We start from the raw sequence: 19,323 nt of genomic DNA, 5'->3' as shown, positions 1-19,323 counted from the left end.
TCGAGCTAACACGGCCCCTTCTCTACCGGATTTTAATCTGGGGTGTACTCACTTTTGTGGGTACATGTTCAAACATGAATGGCTGTAGGCCTATTTTGATTGTAAAGAAATTTAAGCGGTTAAATATGTCCAACGTACGGAATATCAGACCTGTGCTGACACAATATTCTACACAACGACTGGTGCAGGCCACTGTCCTGTCCCGCGTTGACTACTGCAACTCACTCATGACAGGCCTACCTGCTTGTGCGCTAAAACCTCTGCAGATGATCCAGAATGCGGCGGCACGGTTGATATTCAATCAAACCAAAGACCTTCCTCTTTCGAGAGAATCTACTAGACTAATGCTTGAACTGGCCTTGCCCCAGGGCAGACTCCTGACATGATGGTTAGTTTAGTTAGTTTGTGTGTGTGTACTCGTTATTTACTCTTTAATTAAAAAAAAAAAAAAAAAAAAACAACAACTAACCCCTCTGCAACTGCACTTATTGTTCTGTATATCTCCTGTGCACATTGTATTTGCTTGTGATGTTGGCTTGAATATGTCCTCTTTTGAAAGTCGCTTTGGTTATAAAGCGTCTGCCAAATGCAATATAATGTAATAATGTAAATATGTTGTTAGAAGGTCACTAACCATTGTGTCAAAGTGAAGTTTCTGTAATGCTTTCCTATGAAAAGATATACTCTCAAATCTGCAAAAGCTGTGAGGGGTGTACTCACTTTCATGATATACTGAAGGTAGTGTGGGTCTGGGTAGTGTGGGGGCCCTAGGTAATGAGGGGGCCCTAGGTAGCCTAGTGCGGGGGCCTAAGCCATCAGGGCTGAGCAATGCATCACTGTAGAATAGGGACCGCTCCGCCTCGTCCATTATTTCCCTTGATATCGGGACACCTCGTCGGCCGCTATTCCATACTTGATCTACAGTAAGGCTTCGTGAGAAAGTAGATTAACTACTGCACTTGGTACGTTGCTTGGTACGGGCACCACTTCCTAATCTATTGAGACGCGCCCCTATCGGAGGCATGTAAGGACGCGCGCAGAACGTTGGGATGACTTGACAACCAGATGCGATACAATTGATGACTGGGTTTTTGACTTGACAACCAGATGCAATAGAATTAGTAACTATGCATGAACAAGACATTTGTGAATACATGCTTAACAAATACTTTATTTTGCTTAGTACATGCCTTACAAGTTATTTATACAGGCATTAACATTGTTTGTGTTAGTGCTTATATGTAACCCTAAAATAAAGTGTTACCAAACTTTTTAGCTCCAGTTTTGCGTCTGTCCCCTTATAGGCCTACCTGTTTGTAGGGTTTGTTGGGTTGTAGGTACCATCTGACTGTCAAGCAAAAAAAGTGTCTCAGTAGCGCCAGCTTGATATCCCAGGAGGATCGGTTTCACAGGTTTGAGCCCTGGCAGAGCCACTCTACTCCCCTTAACTATGGTGTCAGAAGTGGGCTGGCTGGCTGGCTGTGAGAATAAATGAAGCGAAGGACAGCACTCTTCAGATTTCTTCTTTGTTTATTCGCCCACGAACGTTTCGGGCAGAGCCCTTCTTCAGCGTGTAATGGCGTTTGGCTGGCTGTGAGGCCATCGGAGGCACACCCAGCTGTGTGAACTATATGAGGGACCCCATATAGGGGACCATGCAGTGTGAGGAACTCCAATGACACAAGAAGCTTTGTTTTGGTCATTTATTGGCAAAATTGAAATAATAAACAGACAAATCTGTTACAGGCCTTACATCAATACATTCCCTGTATGTATTTCTCAACAATACTATTTAGCAATGCTAGGAAAACTTAATATAATAGCACTGTTAGGAAAACAATAACTAATTAACAATAATGACTTTCTACATAAGAAAAACAGAGGTCTAAGGTATACAAAACACTTATTTTCAAAACACATTTTAAAGAAACATCTTACATTATAACTAACACTTAAACAGCAACCAAATGTTACCATACAATTGCTTCGATTCTACAGCCAGTAGTCTTTCAACAAGATAAAATGGTGTAGTGCATCCGTTCCCATATTTGCGATGTGTCCCAATGTAGCTGTAACAACACTTATTAACAAGCTAATAACGCTATTTGTTGTACAATAGCCTTTATCTATGCCATACATTGCCCCTCATGGTCATGGAGCCACTGTTTGTGGGAGTTTGTGAGAAGCATTTTTTCCCCAAAAAATATTTTTGGGGCTTTTAAGCCTTTATTTGGTCAGATAGGAGGGTGAAGACTGATAAGGTAGTGACTGAGGGAGAGATATGAGGAAGGGTTGGGAAATGACCCAGGCCGGACTCCATCCTCGATCCATGTGTAATCCTGTCCGTATATGGTCCAGCATGTTGGCTTGGTGTGCCACTGCACCCCTACAGTCAGCAATTCCTAGACCAGCGGCGGGGAACCTTATTCATTTGAGGGGCCAATTTCAATTTCTCCAGGGGCCGTAAAAGTCCTCCAAGGGTCATACTATGAACACAAACCTGGATTTCCCCCTGCACATTAGGCCTACATTGAAGGTAGCCACCTTTACAACAGACCACATATTCTCTAGGTCCTCTGAAATATAACTTAATTGTATTGCAAATGTAATTTCTTTCTTTTTTTTTTTTTTTTAGATATTTTTAGGGGCTTTTTGGGCCTTTATTTCGGATAGGACAGTGAAGGTGCGACAGGAAGTGAATGTGGAGAGAGATGGGGTAGGGTTGAGAAATGACCCCGGCCGGACTCGAACCGGGGTCCCCGTGGGCATGCAAGCCCAAGTGTGGGGGGCTTAGCGCGCTGCGCCACCGCGCCCCCCTCAAATGTAATTTCTAAGATTCCTTTACAAAACATGTCACATTTCATGTGAAACTGCATAACATAAAAATTGTATCAGGGGCCGAATAAGACGGCCTCAAGGGCCATAAACGGCCCTCGAGACATAGGTTCCCCAGCGCTAGACGATCCATCTGATTCACATTTGAGTTCACATTTTGGTCTGTCTTGGCTCTTCCTCGTCATCATCATGGTACGCCTCTTTCTCTTTCAGTTCCAGCTTCTCTTTCTCATCCTTTTCTCCCTTTTCATCCTTTTCATCAAGTCCCTCCTTCCGCTTGAATTCAGCCTCAATAGCAACAGGATCAATGTAGGTGTAAAAATAGGCCATGACGGAGAATATTACACAAACGACCAGCAAGAGTGATGCAAAGAGTATGTACTCCGCCCACTGTTAGGAAAAAAAGATGAGTTAGGGAGGAGTACATTGTAACACCCACGAACGTAATAATGTCCCACCACTTCTTTATTTCGTTGGCAGGGTTATTAAGTTGGTGGGAAGTTATTACGTTGGTGGGTGTTACAGCACATGCATATGTCTGTGTGTTGATAGGGGCAGATATGTTGTAACATGTAAATTAAAGAGGAATGTGTAATAACAAGGCTTACCCGTTTCATTTGGACTAATTTTGATATTTGGGCCACAATCAGAACAATGAAGTTGCCCATAGCTGTAGTAAGCAGCCAGCCAGCCTGAAGAACCGCCTTCATGTTGCTTGGCGCCTAGGGAAATGCAACATCAGTATTTTTGTGTCAACATACTGTACTGTATATATGTGCTATTTCAATCCATTATTATTATTGTTAAAAAGTTACTAGGGAAAGAAGTGCATTATCTTCTGCACATTATCTTCTGCACACAGTAATGTACAATACTTTGTATCAGGTCTTTGTGTATGCTTGTGTATTTAGGTAAGATGACACACCTTAATTTCCTCCGGGATTAACACTCTACTCTACACTACTCTACTCTACATATGGATATACAGCAGTGGTCTCCAAATTGTAGCCCGCAGGCCAGGGGGGAGATTTCTCAAAGCAGAAGTTGTTAGCCTGTTAGCAACTTCGGTAGTTGCCAATGGGAAAATGCATTGAAAACAACGAAGTAGCTAATGTAGTAAGCAACTTCGGTTTTGAGAAATGCACCCCAGTTCTGTCCCGGACGTGGCAAACATTTGGCCTGCCATGAGGTTGGAGTGAATGAAAACATACAGTATATGTGTGCTTTCTGTGGCAATATGGGTGGACGATTTATTTGTTTGGTCCTCAACCCCTCATTTGTGCTACATAATTTGGCCCTTGGGGAAAAATAATTGGAGACCACTGATGCTGTATACAGTATAAGCAGAGATTCTTTAAGTATATATATCTCTCTGGTATAAGGTTCTCACCCACCTGTGAGTAAGAGAACTCCAGACCGGTCACAGAGAAGACAACCTCCCCTGCCGTGATGAAGAAGTACTGTGGGATCTGGAGAGCCATGTGGACACTGTTGGGCTGCATCTCCTCCACCTCCTGAACCCCGCACTGGATAGACACAGACAACAGACAAGTCATCTGTTACACACCTTGGCAAATGTTGGTATGGTGGGAAGTAGAGGCACATAGAGTCTTGGAAGGTGAAGGAGATTGAAATCACGGTTTTCAAAAAAAAGTAGATACCCTGTTACTGATTTACTGGTGATAAAAGCTTGTCAGATGATTTTCATACACAGTATGGATAGGTTTCCTGTTTACAAACATTCCTGTCGGAGTGCACAGCTAGTGGTGCCTCTGCAACATGCAACATTGGCTAGCCAAATAAATACAGTCCATGCTTCAGCCACGGCTGTTTGGCTATATTATTTGAACAGCCGACAACACAACACGTTTTCGGCCTGTTGAGCGTGAACAACGCTAGTCTACAGGTTATTGTCTTTCATTTCTTCTTTCCCACCATTAACAGGGACTTGCCTTGGCTTATCCCCCAATGTTTTCCCCCAAAAATGCATAATGCACATGGCACGCGTCACGCCGGTTATACGTATAGGATCAGTAGGTTCAAATGGGATCAAATGTGACAGGGCTGTTTCTGTTGATCCTGAAGCCAGGATCTCCTAACATGTCTCTCGCCAGATTAATGTAGTTCTGCTAAACAACAAAACTACATTCAGCTGGTGAGAGTTGTTAAGAATGTTATGGAAGGAGAGGAGATTAAGGATCTCCTGTTAAGTGTAGGGCTGGGTTCAAAAGATCGATCTGCGATCCAATATCAATTCACACTCGAAAAGTGCAATATCGATTCAAATCGATCTTTATTTTATTGGCGCTATTTTCTGAACCCTCTCTGAACTCTGAACTGCTCTCTTCCACATTCATGTAGGCTACATGCACAAATACACTCGGCGAGTTCATGTAAATAGTGCCAGCCTTTTCTGGCCTTTCACTCTCATACCAAGTTTCCCACTTCTTTCTCTCATGCCAATGTATTTCATGTTTGTATGGGCTGTATGAAACATTTATGGTCTTAGAATTCTTGCCGTAAATGGGTTAAAGTGACAACCCAGCAATGGGCCTACAGAAGATCAATATCGAATTGTATCGTGACCTTCTGGATTGGAATCGAATTGATCCTGGAAATCTGCATTGATTCCCAGCCCTACCTAAGTGTTAGCCAGGCCGTGCCCTCCTAGTGACGTAACAGCTTCAGCGTTGCTATCAGTCAGGTCAAGAGCAATGCAAGTACTTTCTGACTTCCAGCAAATACGGGAACTCCTCCCACTTTGTTGGGAAGCAAACAGTCATTAGCAAACCAAGGGAGGCCGTTTGAGAAATGCCGTTTGGGAAATGTTAATTGTTATGCTCTTGGTCAGACCAAGTCTAGAAGAGATTTGAAAGTCGATGATAATCAGGCTAAGTGTATGAATGTTGCTGTGGTGTATAGTCTTACATTCTCCCCTGAGATAGTGGCAGGGATGACGAAAGAGTAGGAGGCTCCAAAGCCGAAGTCCTTGGTGTATTCACATGGCTGTCCACCAACATCACTGCTGATTGTGAATGTCTTCCTAGATATCAAGCAGAGGTATATATCTGATGGCAATACAGGGGCTGGGAAATTCTTTTTTTTTTGTTTGTTTGTTTTTGAGTTTTACGTATATGCAGGGCTCTAAATTAACACCAGCCAATTGGCCAGACACCGGATGAAAATTCAGTTTGGCTGGTACAAAAGAAAACTTACCAGCCACTTTGACTAATTTTGAGTGCATTGGCAAAATAATTGGCTAGTGATGTAAAAAGTTAATTTATAACCCTGCGTATATGTCTTCGAAAGGGGAGAAGAGGGACTGCACCAAGGCTGTACTTACGTCCCGCGGGGCACCAGGGTGTAGTTTGAATATGTGAATGGGACTAAACTTCCAGTTTCTACTTCCCCTCCGGACACACTTACTGCTGTGGCACTGATGAATCTGAGAAACGGAAAAAAATGAAATTGTAACACATTCAGTCCAGCACCTATTTTAAATCACTGCGCCTTTTATATTAATAACAAAAAATGAAATTACGGCATAACTGACCTTACGGCATTGTTGCCTTGACCTGGTTTGCTATTTGTATCATTAAAGACCTGTGATAGAAATAAAAGTGTTTTGTATTACAAAAGTCCTATACGCTAAAATATTTTATTGTACACAATTATTTATGTTGATAGAATATACTGTATTAATCACTTACCTCAACACCAACAGGAGTGATCACTAGAGTCTGCCTGATACCTTTTGTGACATTGGTAAGTCCGGGTTCATTTGGTGAGCCCAATGAGACATCTATCTCGTCATTGACAAATGTTAAATACCCATTCCCATTTGCCTAAAATGAAATGAGAGAGTATGGAGCCTTGAGTTAGATTATATTAATATGTCAAGAATAAACAGTCAAATAAATCGTCAATGTCATTCTGTGGTCTACCTGGTTAGCTCCAAGTTGAAAAGACTCATAAGGCGGGATTGTTACTGTCAGCTCTGTAGTTCTCATGTTAAGAACCCTTACTTGGGCTTCAGTACTTGTGGGGAAAACAGGCAAGGTTTTCTGTCGGAATAAAACAGTATGTACGTTTAATACACTATGAATGTGCATCATAGACAATGGATTTTTTTTTAGAAAATGGTTATCATTCTCAAGATGTACTTACATCAATCTCAAGCTGAACAAAGCCAGCAGAAATAAAGGCCATAGCTGCCAGAAACATCCCAACTGTCATTCTCTTCAACGGCCTGTGGGAGACATGTGTGGTCATTTGTCTAATACTACACTACAGCTTTTAGCAATACCAGAAAATATGCAGTCATAATTAGACAGACAGACAGACAAACACAGACACACACGCACGCAGAAATATTTTGGTAATATTTCAATGCTGCACTTAACCTTCACAAAGTCCATGTGTAGCCTTAAAAATAGATATTGCTGTGACATCAAGAACAAATATCTATTTTTGACACAAAGTAGCCTATTTGGAAGTTTTCCATAGAAATTCTCCTGTAACTTAACTTGGAATCACACTAAGCCATTAATAACTTTCTGTCTTTTAAAGGAACAGTCCACCATTTTTCCATCTGTGTTCTCTGAACTGAGAGGAGTTCATGTGTAGCCTAGGCCTACCTCTCTGGTCTTTGTGTCAATCAAGCTGGTGCACGGTGGTACTACAGAATTTTGTTAGCAATAGCTTAGCAATGCATAGACCAGTGGTTCTCAATTGGAATAGTCTTGAGACCCACAATTTCCTGTGGTGGTCAATACGTTGTGACCCAAACTGTGTGTCGCACTATACAGCTCCAGGCCTTTTTATTAGAATACCATGAAAAAGTTGATTTATTTCCATAAATCCATCAATAATGTTAAACTGTCATGGATTGTAGATTCATGGCCCAGTTTTTTAACTATTCCAATCATTATTTTTTTTCTTTTTATATACGTTGGCCTTCCAGCTCAAAAAACCCATGAATTGGGGAATTCGCATTATTAGAATATTGTTATAAAATCACATTTTTCTTCATCAAAATTCGGGTCACATTAAATCAGTTGAAATTTGGTACTTTCTACATAACATGCAATGGTCAATACTTGGTTAGGACATTCTCTGTCTTCATAATGGCCATGATGCGTTTAACATTGAAGTCAATGGCAAAAGCAGTGCATGGGAGTTATGGAAGCCCAGATATCCTTGATGCTTTGCTGTCAGCTGTTCTTGTTTGTTGACCTGGTACCCCACACTTCACTCTTCAATATACCCTGTAGATTTCCATGCCACGTTTTGGTGTTAACTCACCAGTTTAATTCTAAATAACCAGAAATGAAACCCCATTGAAAATGAATGGGGTTTAATTTCTGTTGAGTTAGAATTAAACTGGTGAGTTAACACCAAAACGTGGCATGGAAATCTTCGGGTATATTGAAGAGGGAAGTGTGGGGCACCAGGTCAACAAACAAGAACAGCTGACAGCAAAGCATCAAGGATATCTGGGCTTCCATAACTCCCATGCACTGTTTTTGCCATTGACTTCAATGTTAAACGCATCATGGCCATTATGAAGACAGAGAATGTCCTAACCAAGTATTGACCATTGCATGTTATGTAGAAAGTACCAAATTTCAACTGATTTAATGTGACCCGAATTTTGATGAAGAAAAATGTGATTTTATAACAATATTCTAATAATGCGAATTTCTCAATTCATGGGTTTTTTGAGCTGGAAGGCCAACGTATATAAAAAGAAAAAAAATAATGATTGGAATAGTTAAAAAACTGGGCCATGAATCTACAATCCATGACAGTTTAACATTATTGATGGAATTATGGAAATAAATCAACTTTTTCATGGTATTCTAATAAAAAGGCCTGGAGCTGTATATATGTAATATGCATTATTATGCATTATGCATTATTATTTGCATTGTATGCTGATATACAATGTGTCTTATGAAGTAGTGGAGAGGAAAAGTCCTATTAACCATGTTTCACTCTGTATTCAACATCATAGTCATTTTTAGTGCATTGCATCACAGCTCCGCGACCCACCCAGGAACCCTCCGCGACCCACTTTTGGGTCCCTACCCACCAGTTGAGAATCACTGGCATAGACTATCATGAACTCGTCTCAGATCAGAGAACAACAGTGGACTCTTGTTCCTTTAACAAATAGTTAACAAGAAAAACTTACGAGAAGTTGAAGCCACATTTCTCAATGAGTGGGTATATAAGACGGTCAGTTATTGGAACCAAAGTGAGAATCAAGATAGGGTTCAAAGTCTGTAAAACAAAACGAAGGCAATTTAATGAACAGGTTCCCGAAATAAAGTGAGTTTAATAAAGTGAAAAATTTGTTCAATTATGGCTTTTAAAAAGTTGAGGTTTTCTATATTATACTTCTTTGTTCACTTTTTTGCTCTTAAATGGACCATCATAAGACATACCTGCATTTGATCTGGTTGTAAAATGAGAAATCCCTGTGTAAAAACAAGACAGTGAGTTGGTCACAAAGCATTTAATGTCACTTAATGCCTCTCTAATGTTACTTAATGTCATTTAATGTCACTTAGGCCTAATGCCTCTCTAATGTTACTTAATGTCATTTAATGTCACTTAATGTCTCTAATGTTACTTAATGCCATTTAATGTCTCTCTAATGTTACTTAATGTAATTTAATGTCACTTAGGCCTAATGCCTCTCTAATGTTACTTAATGTCATTTAATGTCACTTAATGTCTCTAATGTTACTTAATGTCATTTAATGTCACTTAATGCCTCTCTAATGTTACTTAATGTCATTTAATGTCACTTAGGCCTAATGCCTCTCTAATGTTACTTAATGTCATTTAATGTCACTTAATGTCTCTAATGTTACTTAATGCCATTTAATGTCTCTCTCTCTCTCTTGTTGGGAAAGGTCACTTACAAAGTTTCCATCCATGGTGGTAGCTTGCAGAGTCCAGCGAGATCCCTGTGGAAGACAGTGGTGGTTATGTCCAGCAAACACACAGCATAATGACACATCTGCTCTTATTAGGCTACTTCTTACAGTAGTAGAGGTTAAATACTTCATTACTGAATGAAATAAAGGCATACTGTATACTGCACTGCCTTATACATACTGCATATGTAATGTATGCATACTCCATACAGTATGTACTGTATTGTAGGTCTAGATCAGTGTTTCCCAACCTTTTTTGTCTTGCGTACCCCTTAAGCTTCTTTGTCATACCATGAGTACCCCCTCACTCATATGCTCTATATCCCAATGTGACTACGCTCCATACATTTTTTCATTTTTCCAAGTACCCCCTGAAGTGTGCTCGCGTACCCCTAGTGGTACATGTACCCCTGGTTGGGAAACACTGGTCTAGATTATGTAGCAAAGTACAGTTCATTAGTACAGTAGGCCTATACATCTACATACAGTACTTTACATGATTTTAGACATTCTAATGGAAGATGGGAGACAAAATGAAGCTTCATGAAGCTATATTAGTATAATGTGCATAGGCTAGTGTGGTCTGAAAAGTGACAATAAAAATACATATTCTTGTGTCCTTTGTATACCATTGTTTTAAATGCAATGTAATATGCAATATAATATGCAGTGGTGTTCATTTTGCATGACAGTCCGCTAATGTTACAGTACCTTTTGGTCAAACAGGGTCCAGAACATAGGCAGGGGTAGATACAAGAACAGGACCTTGAGGACCATCTTGATCTGCTGGATCAGGAGTTTCTATGGGTACAGGGGAGGACACAGGAGACTACAGTGAAGAGCAGACCTGCCTGGTGAAAAGCGGTTGGAGAGCGGCGCTGCACAATACAACAATGATCTTCACGGTGCTGCAGAACAGAAGCGCAAATAGATCGAAGAAAGAGATAACCTCCACCAATAAGGTTCCACCAAAACCCATAACTACGGTACCCCTGCCCACGCTCACATTGGCCCACAGTATGTGGGTCCAGAATTGGCCTCTTTGCCCATCTGAAGGTCCATCAGGACCATGCAAGACAGACATAGGACTCGATCACGAGTGTCTGCCCGATGATGACAGGTGTAAGAACAGAGGTATGCATCATGTCCAGTGTGCTGGGCATTTTGCCATTTTACATAAAGTACATTTTAAGGTTAAGAAAATTATACATACGTCATATTTCTCTGTGGCCCAGTCCATCCAGTGTTCTCTTGAGGGATACTGACTGCTTCTGTGCCTGTAGCGGTTCTTGATGGCAAACTACAACAGTTGAAAGGCCTTAGTTAGCATGATATAGACATTGCTCCAACATGTATTACTATTACTATAGTCACATACAGTATATATTACTATAAACCACAGCATCTATTATGGATAAAAGAAAACAAGATAACACTTTATTTTAATGGTTCACCATTACAGTGGATCTACCACATTAGCTACAGTGTAATAACCAGTGTAACAATATTTAACACCATGTAATACCAGTGTAAGACCTGTACTAACCCTAACCCTAAGCCTAAGCCTAACCCTAGATGTAAGTACTAAATTGGTAGGCTACATGGTGTTACACTGGTATTACTGTACATGGTATATATATTGTGACACTGGATCTAATGTGGTAGATCCACTGTAACAGTAAACCATTAAAAATTAGTGTAACCAGTGGTGTAGTCTACTTTTTTTTTATGGTGGGTATACTGTATATTTTAGCATTTTTTTGAAGTAGGTATACTGTATATATTTGTGCTATTCAAAATAATGGATCAATCAATTTTAAGTGGGTATACTGAAATCCCTGAAATTTAGAAGTGGGTATACTCCGTATACCCGCGTTCTACGTAGACTACACCACTGAGTGTAACTGAAAACAATAAATATGTAGGCCTACATACAGTAGCATGTAGTTGTACTCACACCTATGCATTACAATTACGCTAAAATAAAATGTTGACGAAAATACAGTAGCATAGTCGTACTAGTACTTACACCAATGCATTTAGAAACCTGCCCCATGATGTTTCCAGTTGGAGCAGTTTTGACATACATGCCACTTCCAACCACGAAAACAACTGTTGGGACACAAAGCAACATTTCACAATGTATCAGTAACATTTAATGCATGGAAACGGCGGCTCAAATGTGTTTGGGCTTTTCAGTGTGACTGAGGTGACGCTTCGACCCACCTAATGCAACCACCATCAGAGCTGCTGGCACCCCAAAGGCAAGCGGGTAGCACTTTTGTTGGCTGTGGATGCCACACTCCTGAGCTGTAGTGGGAAATGCATTTGAACACATAAACGCATAGTAGATATTTGCTTATACAATACTGTACTTGCAGATTTACAGTGCACAGGCCAAAGTAATCACAGACAGACAGACAGACAGACAGACAGACAGACAGACAGACAGACAGACAGACAGACAGACAGACAGACAGACAGACAGACAGACAGACACACACACACACACACACACACACACACACACACACACACACACACACACACACACACACACACACACACACACACACACACACACACACACACACACACACACACACACACACACACACACACACACACACACACCCTTTGGGATTATCTATCTCCTATGGTGTGGTACTAGACCATCTTGCCAGGCAAAATATTTTCTGCCACTAAAGCAGATAAATCTAGTGTACAAGGCTCCATGATAATGTTAAATTGTAACTCAATAAGGATGGAATGGAATGATGCAACCACTAACCTCTTAGAATCGGCGTGATGATGGTAGACAGAAGGCTTCCGGCATTGATGCACAGGTAGAACACCGAAAAGAATGTACTCCTTTGCCTTGTCTGATGAATGAAATGACACACAACAAATTCTGTTATCTGAATTTTCCTACCTATACATAACACCAGGGTGCGATTTGTAGGGGGGGGGGGGGGGGGGGGATTGTCCCCCCTTCTGGATTTGATATTGCCACTTTTCCTACATGATTTTAATCACAGTTTAATGTAATACTATTGATATTGCTTAAAATCTGAAACATATCCCCACTTCTGGTTTTCTGACAAATCACACCCTGCATAACACGTTTTACGTGACAGGATATAGACTCCCATCTCACCTGGTGGTCCTCAAACTGGTCCCCTCCAAAGGCAGACACACATGGTTTGATCCCACCTGTCCCCAACGCAATCAGGAACAGGCCAATCATGGCAAGAACCCTGTGGCAGAGAGCATTACATTGCATTACATTACATTACATTACACTTAGCTGATGCTTTCATTTCTTCAAAGCGACTTAGTCATTATTTTTCAGGGTATTGGTTACAGTCCCTGGAGCGATGTGGGGTTAGGTGCCTTGCTTAAGGGCACTGCAGCCATGGATGGAGGTGTAGGGAGACGTCAAGTGGGATGCGAACCTGCAACCTCTAGATTGAAAGACCAAATCTCTAAACACTAGGCCACGGCTGCCCCCAAAGCATAGTATGGCTTTGATCTCTCTGTGACAGTCACTATGACTAGGGAAGCAGCCTGATCTCACAGAATTCCATGAAATGAACAGCCCCTTGGGACACAACATCTGCCAGTTCATGGGTTTAGCCAAAATTCGATGATGGGGGTGATGGGGTGAGGGGTGCTTTCAATATGTTCAGACAGTTTAAGTCTATAATCCTATGGGCCCATCACGGAAAGCACTTCCATGACCTCCATCTGTCAAACTCCTACAGCATTTGTGTCCCAAGGGGCCAGGTTCACAGAAGCATAAGGTATACTGAAAAACACACATATATAAATATACATGTAATTCTTGGTTTTAACTCTGAACACAAACAAATTGGAGTTTGTGAACCCGGTGATTCATTCACTGAAGTAAGATAGTAACATCAAACGCCACTCACACATGAAGAGTAAGGTTGTCTGGTACGCCATCTTTGTTTGCGTCAGTGATGTCATGAATGGCGCTAACAGCCATCACGACCTGGCCAACAGCGTAGACAATGGACAGGTATATGATAGTCCTGCATGAAGAAGAGATACCAGATGAGAAGAAGATGTAGCCTATGTGAGATTGGTAATCAATAACAATCAATCAATAATCAACACTTACTTGTGAGACTGGATGTGTAATTTATGTGTAAATTTTATGTAAAATGTATGTGTAAATGTGTACATTTTTTGGCGTCCAGCGGGTGGCGCTGGTTTACTAGGATAACGCTTACTTGAACTTCCCGAGCCAGGAGTCGGCAATAATGGCCCCCAGGATGGGCGTGAGGTAGCAGCAGGCCACAAAGGCATGGTAAATAGAGGTAGACAAGTCCTCGTCCCATCTCAAGAAGTATGTGAAGTACAACACCAGCACCGCTGGAGGTATGCGAGGAGGAGAGACAGCAATAGGTCAAAAGGTCACTGAGAAATGATAGTGCTTCGAACAGCACAAGAGATCTTATGACTCTTTTCCACTGCCGGTTTTCTGGTAGGTCTACAGCTCGACAGAGCGCGACTCGGTCGCCACTTTTTGCTCTTCGATTGATTGAGCTGTGTCGCGCCCAATCGAAAAACAAAAAGTGGCGGCTGAGTCGCACTGTGTCGAGCTGTGGGCCTACCAGAAAAACGGCAGTGGAAAAGAGGCATTAGTGTGTAGATAATATTTGCCAAAAAATAATGCACAGACCAAAACAATGCAATGCAACTCCAATGTGGAGTCAGCCTGTCCAGTTTCGGAAGCAACCCCAATATTGTGAATCCTACTGTTGTGCAACTTTAACAAGCAATGAATAAAAAATAGGTAGAGGTAACAACCAAAAGATGCCCCAAAAATATTTATTCTGCAGATAGTGTCCACAGACCATATCTCTTTTTTCATCAATTCCTGCAGTTTTTTGTTACATAGCCTATGCGTTTTGCCAGTGTCCCACCCCTGGAGCCACCATGAGGCAGTGTCTATCACCCAACTAAAGTTGTACAGGTAGGGTGCTGCACATCAGTGTGCGCTGTGGCAAGAAGGTTTGCTGTGTCCCCCTGCACAGTGTCCAGAGCAGATGCCAGGGGATAAGCCAGTACACCAGTGCCTCTTTCCCACTGCTGCTTTTCTGGCCCACAGCTTGACAAAGCGCGTCTCGGCCGCCACTTTTTGCTTTTCGAATAGGCATGACACAGGTCAATCGCAAAGCAAAAAGTGGAGGCCGAGTCGCGCTGTGTCGAGCTGTTGGCCTACCAGAAAACTAGCAGTGGAAAAGAGGCATATGGGACATGGAGGAGGCCATCACTATCTCCTTCTCCGTGCAAGGAGGCACAAGAGGAGCTTTGCCAGAGCCTTGCAAAATGAACCTTGCTGGCCACTGATGTGCATGTATCTGCTTAAATGGAGATATCAATTCCACTGCTAGGCTGTAATCCCTCCTATGACCTCAGTAGGTTTGTAAGTAGGTAGATAGTAAGTAACATGGCATCACAATCAGTGTTGCTCCCTAACTGGACAAGCTGATATCAGAAATATGACTGGCTTGGAGTTGCATTGGTTTGTCTTGGCATTGCATTTATTACTACGTTCCCTTTATTATTATTTACTATTATCACATAGAAGGCGGAGGCATCGCTGCCTGTACCTCGCATTCCATAGTAGGAGAATCTCTCGCAGAACTCATTGACCACGATGAAGAATATGCTGAGCGGGTAGCCACAGCACTCCACCTTCTGGCAGAATAGAGGAAGAACGTTAGAACTCCAGAGATTCACTCCTCATCACTGTGTGGTGCACTGCATAGAGTGTATCACAGAAATGAGTGAGCAGTGCACTCCCCCTCACATTTATGCAGATTTGTAGGCATACTGTATCTTCTCATATCATTAAAGACATTTCACTTTGATACAATGATTCAGTTTATTGTTCACTCAAACTCATTCAAAATATACCCATCATGTATGTGAGTACACCCCTATGTTAAAATTCCATAGAGAGGTGAAATTCAGCTTATTGGCATTCAATGCAACCCCAAACATGTAAGCTCCACTGCCATGCTTGTCTGTAAGCATAGGGCTATTTTCTTTGCACCACTTGCGCAGGAACACTAATCGTCCGCAAATACCATGAAAAAAATAGTGCAAGAACTTTGATTTTCCGACAGTCATCAGTACCAAATCATTACAAGTCCCGTTTTTTTTTTAGGCCTATTGCCTGCACGCATTTTAAAAAAAACTTGTTTTGAAATGCTTTCTACTGTTTTCAGCTGTTGTTGTTACAGTATTTGTTGTTTGAATAGATGTGTTCTCACAATGACAATGGGATATTAATTTTGAATAACGTAGAGTAGACCTATCTGGTGTTTAACAGAATTGTGTGTGGACAGCTTTGAGTAAAAACAAATGAGAACTAAGAACTACTTTGCACTGTGTGTTTGTGATGGAAAGAATTAAGTAAAAACCGGATGAAGGATCATATAGTTTTTTCTATAATTTTTAAATTCCTCAAAAATACCTATCAGGCACAAAACTGTATGTAAAATGATCTAAATGAAAAATTTTAGGTGAAATTTGTGAGAAAACCTCTGTCTGTCTGTCAGTGTTTGAAATAAGTCAAATGCACTCATGGAAAATTATTAACACATCTACTAAATATCGAAATACACACAGCTGCACTCCAAACGGTAGAGAAAAGCAGATGAAACTTACCTTGGCCTTTGACTTTTGCTTCTCATCCTTATCCCCGTTTTCTGTTAAATCATAAATGTATGATTATGAGTGCTGGACGTGTACAGTATGGAAAAGACAAATCTCCTCAGCATATTCTTTTTTTTCTCACCTCCCATGGCTGAAGTGAAAGTGTACTAAGTCTCCTCTCCGGTTTTGAGCAGGTAGTGTATAAATCCCAGTTTACGGTTCTGCCTGTAAGGCCAACTGGCGATGCTCAAGTCCTGATGAGATTGACTAGCAGAAGTGTTGGTGAAGACTTTTTATTAAACACCTGGGGGTGGGTGGACTGTGTACTATTTTATGGTGTCTTTTGCAGACACTCAAGGAGAAGCCATGCACGGTACTGACAAGTCAAGGGTAGTATGAGCAAAACAATTGCATTCTGAAATTGGCAGGAATTCTCCTTAAATGTGCTAATAGATCTAACTCTGATTTCACAGCACATTTTACTCAAGTATTTCTGTGGATATGATAAGTACAACTCCTTGTATCCTTGTAGTGTTTGCACAACTGGTTTATGCAACCATTACATTACATTAAATTACACTTTGCTGATGCTTATTTTAAGCACATAGTACTGGTTAGAGTCCCTGGAACAGTGTGGGGTTACAGGTAGGTGCCTTGCTCAATGACACATTGAAGCCTTGAAGTGAGATCCAGAGTGGAAAGGTGGGATTCGAACCTGCAACTCTCTGACCTAAAGCCCATCTCCTTGACCACTAGGCCACAGGTGCCATGACAAAGAGATTAACACAGCATCGGAACTGTAAGGTTAATCACACCTTCATATAAGCTTCATTTTCTTGCACTCTGGTGAAATATTGTTATAAATATTTGTTTGTGAATATATGTGTAATGTTGTGTGTTATGTCCTTGTGTCTTCTTCTGTACTTATGTATGTATGTATGCTACTTGACACCTTAATTTCCCTCGGGATCAATAGGCCTACATGATACTCTACTCTACTGTACTCTACGCTATAATAAATATTTCACAGCCCACACAACAAACATGGGGAGGTCAGATGAAATTGAATTGACTTTTTATTTAAAAGAGAAGTATTAGGGGGACAATTCTGTTTAAATACAGCAGAACATAATCATTCTGTTAAATAAAAATAAAAACCCATTCCCTCCCCAAATATAAAATGATTTCTTTTAAAACACATAAAATGGTAAAAAGGAACACTAAAATGGTAAAAGCTTCATATTACATCCACAGTAGGCTCCGTCACTGGTTTCACACTTCATCGCTTTGGCAAGAAGAATGAACATCATCTTTTATACAGTGTATGAAATAAAACACGGCACGAGTTATTGCAAATATTGCACTCCTTTTGTATGTACAACAATAAACAGCTAGGAATATACTTATGCCATGGCATCTGAACAGTTAGTTACTCTCTCTCATTCTAAGACACTGACGTGATTGACCACTATGGTTTCCCAGAGCAGTCCCTCTGCGACACAATGCTACCTTGTAAAAAAAATACAACACAGGTGAATAAAGAGATATCAGAGTGTGTGATGCAAGTAAAAACAAAAAAAAACAATGTATGGAAATATGATAACTGTACATAAAAAATACACAAATAATAACACAAATAAGTAAAATAAAATATTAAAAGTATTAAAATAACCGTATGGCTGTATAGTTCATGCATATTTTGTTTGTGTGTGTGTGTAGGTTTTTTTTTACATTTAAGAGTCCCAATTGGGATGTCTCCACAGGAAACAAGACTAGTTGGCATACCCAAGCGCTCACATCTCGCGTTGGCATACCCAAGCCCAACGCTCACATCTCGTGTCTGTGCATGACTGCAAAACATTGCTATCTACCCTCATGGAGCACAACTTCTCCTATTTAAAGGATCATATCTTAATGGACAATACACTGGCTCACGGTCCATTCTGCATACTGTATGGTGCGTCAACCAAGTGAACAATAATGAATTATCATGGCTCTCTGAAACCCAGCAAATGGGGCTAAACGGCCGCGATGCAGCCCGTATGTTTTGGATATGTAAGCGAAATGGAAGGGGACGGGAGGGTGGGGCTGGGGGTGGGGGCTGGGGGTTACATCTTTAGGCCGTTGGCTGCAGAAGGGTTAGTGGGTGGGAGCGGTTGGGGTTGTGTCTTGGTCAGAGACATCGGACACCAGTCACCTCACCACAGAAGGGTTTCTGGCCATGTGGTGGTGGGCCGTCCCAGTCCTGGTAATGGAACACAGGTTTCCAGTCACACTGAGGAAGGGTTTGTCAGTGTACATACAGTATGTCGGGGGAGGCCTCTTGGTTGGGGACAGGGGAATGGAGTCACACCACTGGGGATGGGGATGCCACCACAGAAGGGGTTTTTGGGCATGTGGAGGTCGTCCGTGGTCCGTCCCGGTAGGGAACATGTGCTTCTGAGTGTGAGTGTGTGTGTGTGGGCTGGAGGGGGGGGTCCTTGGTTGGGGACAGTGGACAGGAGACAGGAGTGGAGAGGAGGAGTTTGGGATGCCATGGATGGTGGCGGTGCTGTTGGGCGTTTGCCCCTGAGCCCAGGGCCCTCCTGTATTGGATGTGGGGCCCTATTGTGACCTTGGCAGGCCGTATGGGGCCCCTATCAGTGTCTTACCCTGGGGCCCTGTATGTAATTGTTCTGCCACTGTGTGTGTGTGGGGGGGGGTCATTGGTTGGGGACAGGGGACTGGAGTCACACCACAGAAGGGGTTTTTGGGCATGTGGTCCGTGGTCCATCCCGGTAGGAAACAAGGGTTCGTGAGTGTGTCTGTGTGTGTGTGTGTGTGTGTGTGTGTGTGTGTGTGTGTGTGT

The 19,323-nt window shown here is 41.7% G+C and overlaps 1 protein-coding gene across 1 annotated transcript; it reads right to left on the bottom strand.

The window, feature by feature from the left end:
- Positions 1-2,662: 2,662 nt before the first annotated feature.
- Positions 2,663-15,446, bottom strand: LOC134460794 (solute carrier family 15 member 1-like). The gene is made up of 21 exons (XM_063213348.1): positions 15,425-15,446; positions 14,039-14,180; positions 13,718-13,837; positions 12,940-13,039; positions 12,574-12,664; positions 12,009-12,092; positions 11,812-11,894; positions 10,996-11,082; positions 10,494-10,583; positions 9,768-9,812; positions 9,285-9,317; positions 9,032-9,120; positions 7,003-7,084; positions 6,780-6,899; positions 6,546-6,680; positions 6,389-6,438; positions 6,179-6,280; positions 5,764-5,878; positions 4,230-4,361; positions 3,444-3,557; positions 2,663-3,225 (listed from the first exon to the last, which is right to left on the bottom strand). The coding sequence occupies exons 1-21, from the start codon at positions 15,429-15,431 to the stop codon at positions 2,986-2,988; spliced, it is 2,061 nt and encodes a 686-aa protein (XP_063069418.1). The 5' UTR covers positions 15,432-15,446; the 3' UTR covers positions 2,663-2,985.
- Positions 15,447-19,323: the final 3,877 nt, after the last annotated feature.

This window comes from Engraulis encrasicolus, chromosome 13 (assembly GCF_034702125.1).
Source record: "Engraulis encrasicolus isolate BLACKSEA-1 chromosome 13, IST_EnEncr_1.0, whole genome shotgun sequence".
NCBI classification, from domain to species: domain Eukaryota; kingdom Metazoa; phylum Chordata; class Actinopteri; order Clupeiformes; family Engraulidae; genus Engraulis; species Engraulis encrasicolus.
Note: the sequence above shows the minus strand (reverse complement) of the source record. Positions and strands in the feature narration are given on the sequence as shown.

What these genes read in the sequence shown, in the direction of transcription:
- LOC134460794 (XM_063213348.1), bottom strand. An exon ending in GGGCCACAGAGAAATATGAC is followed by an intron (nt 10,584 to 10,995) that starts GTATGTATAATT and finishes CTGTACCCATAG; the next exon opens with AAACTCCTGATCCAGCAGAT. An exon ending in AATTAGTCCAAATGAAACGG is followed by an intron (nt 3,226 to 3,443) that starts GTAAGCCTTGTT and finishes TTTTCCTAACAG; the next exon opens with TGGGCGGAGTACATACTCTT.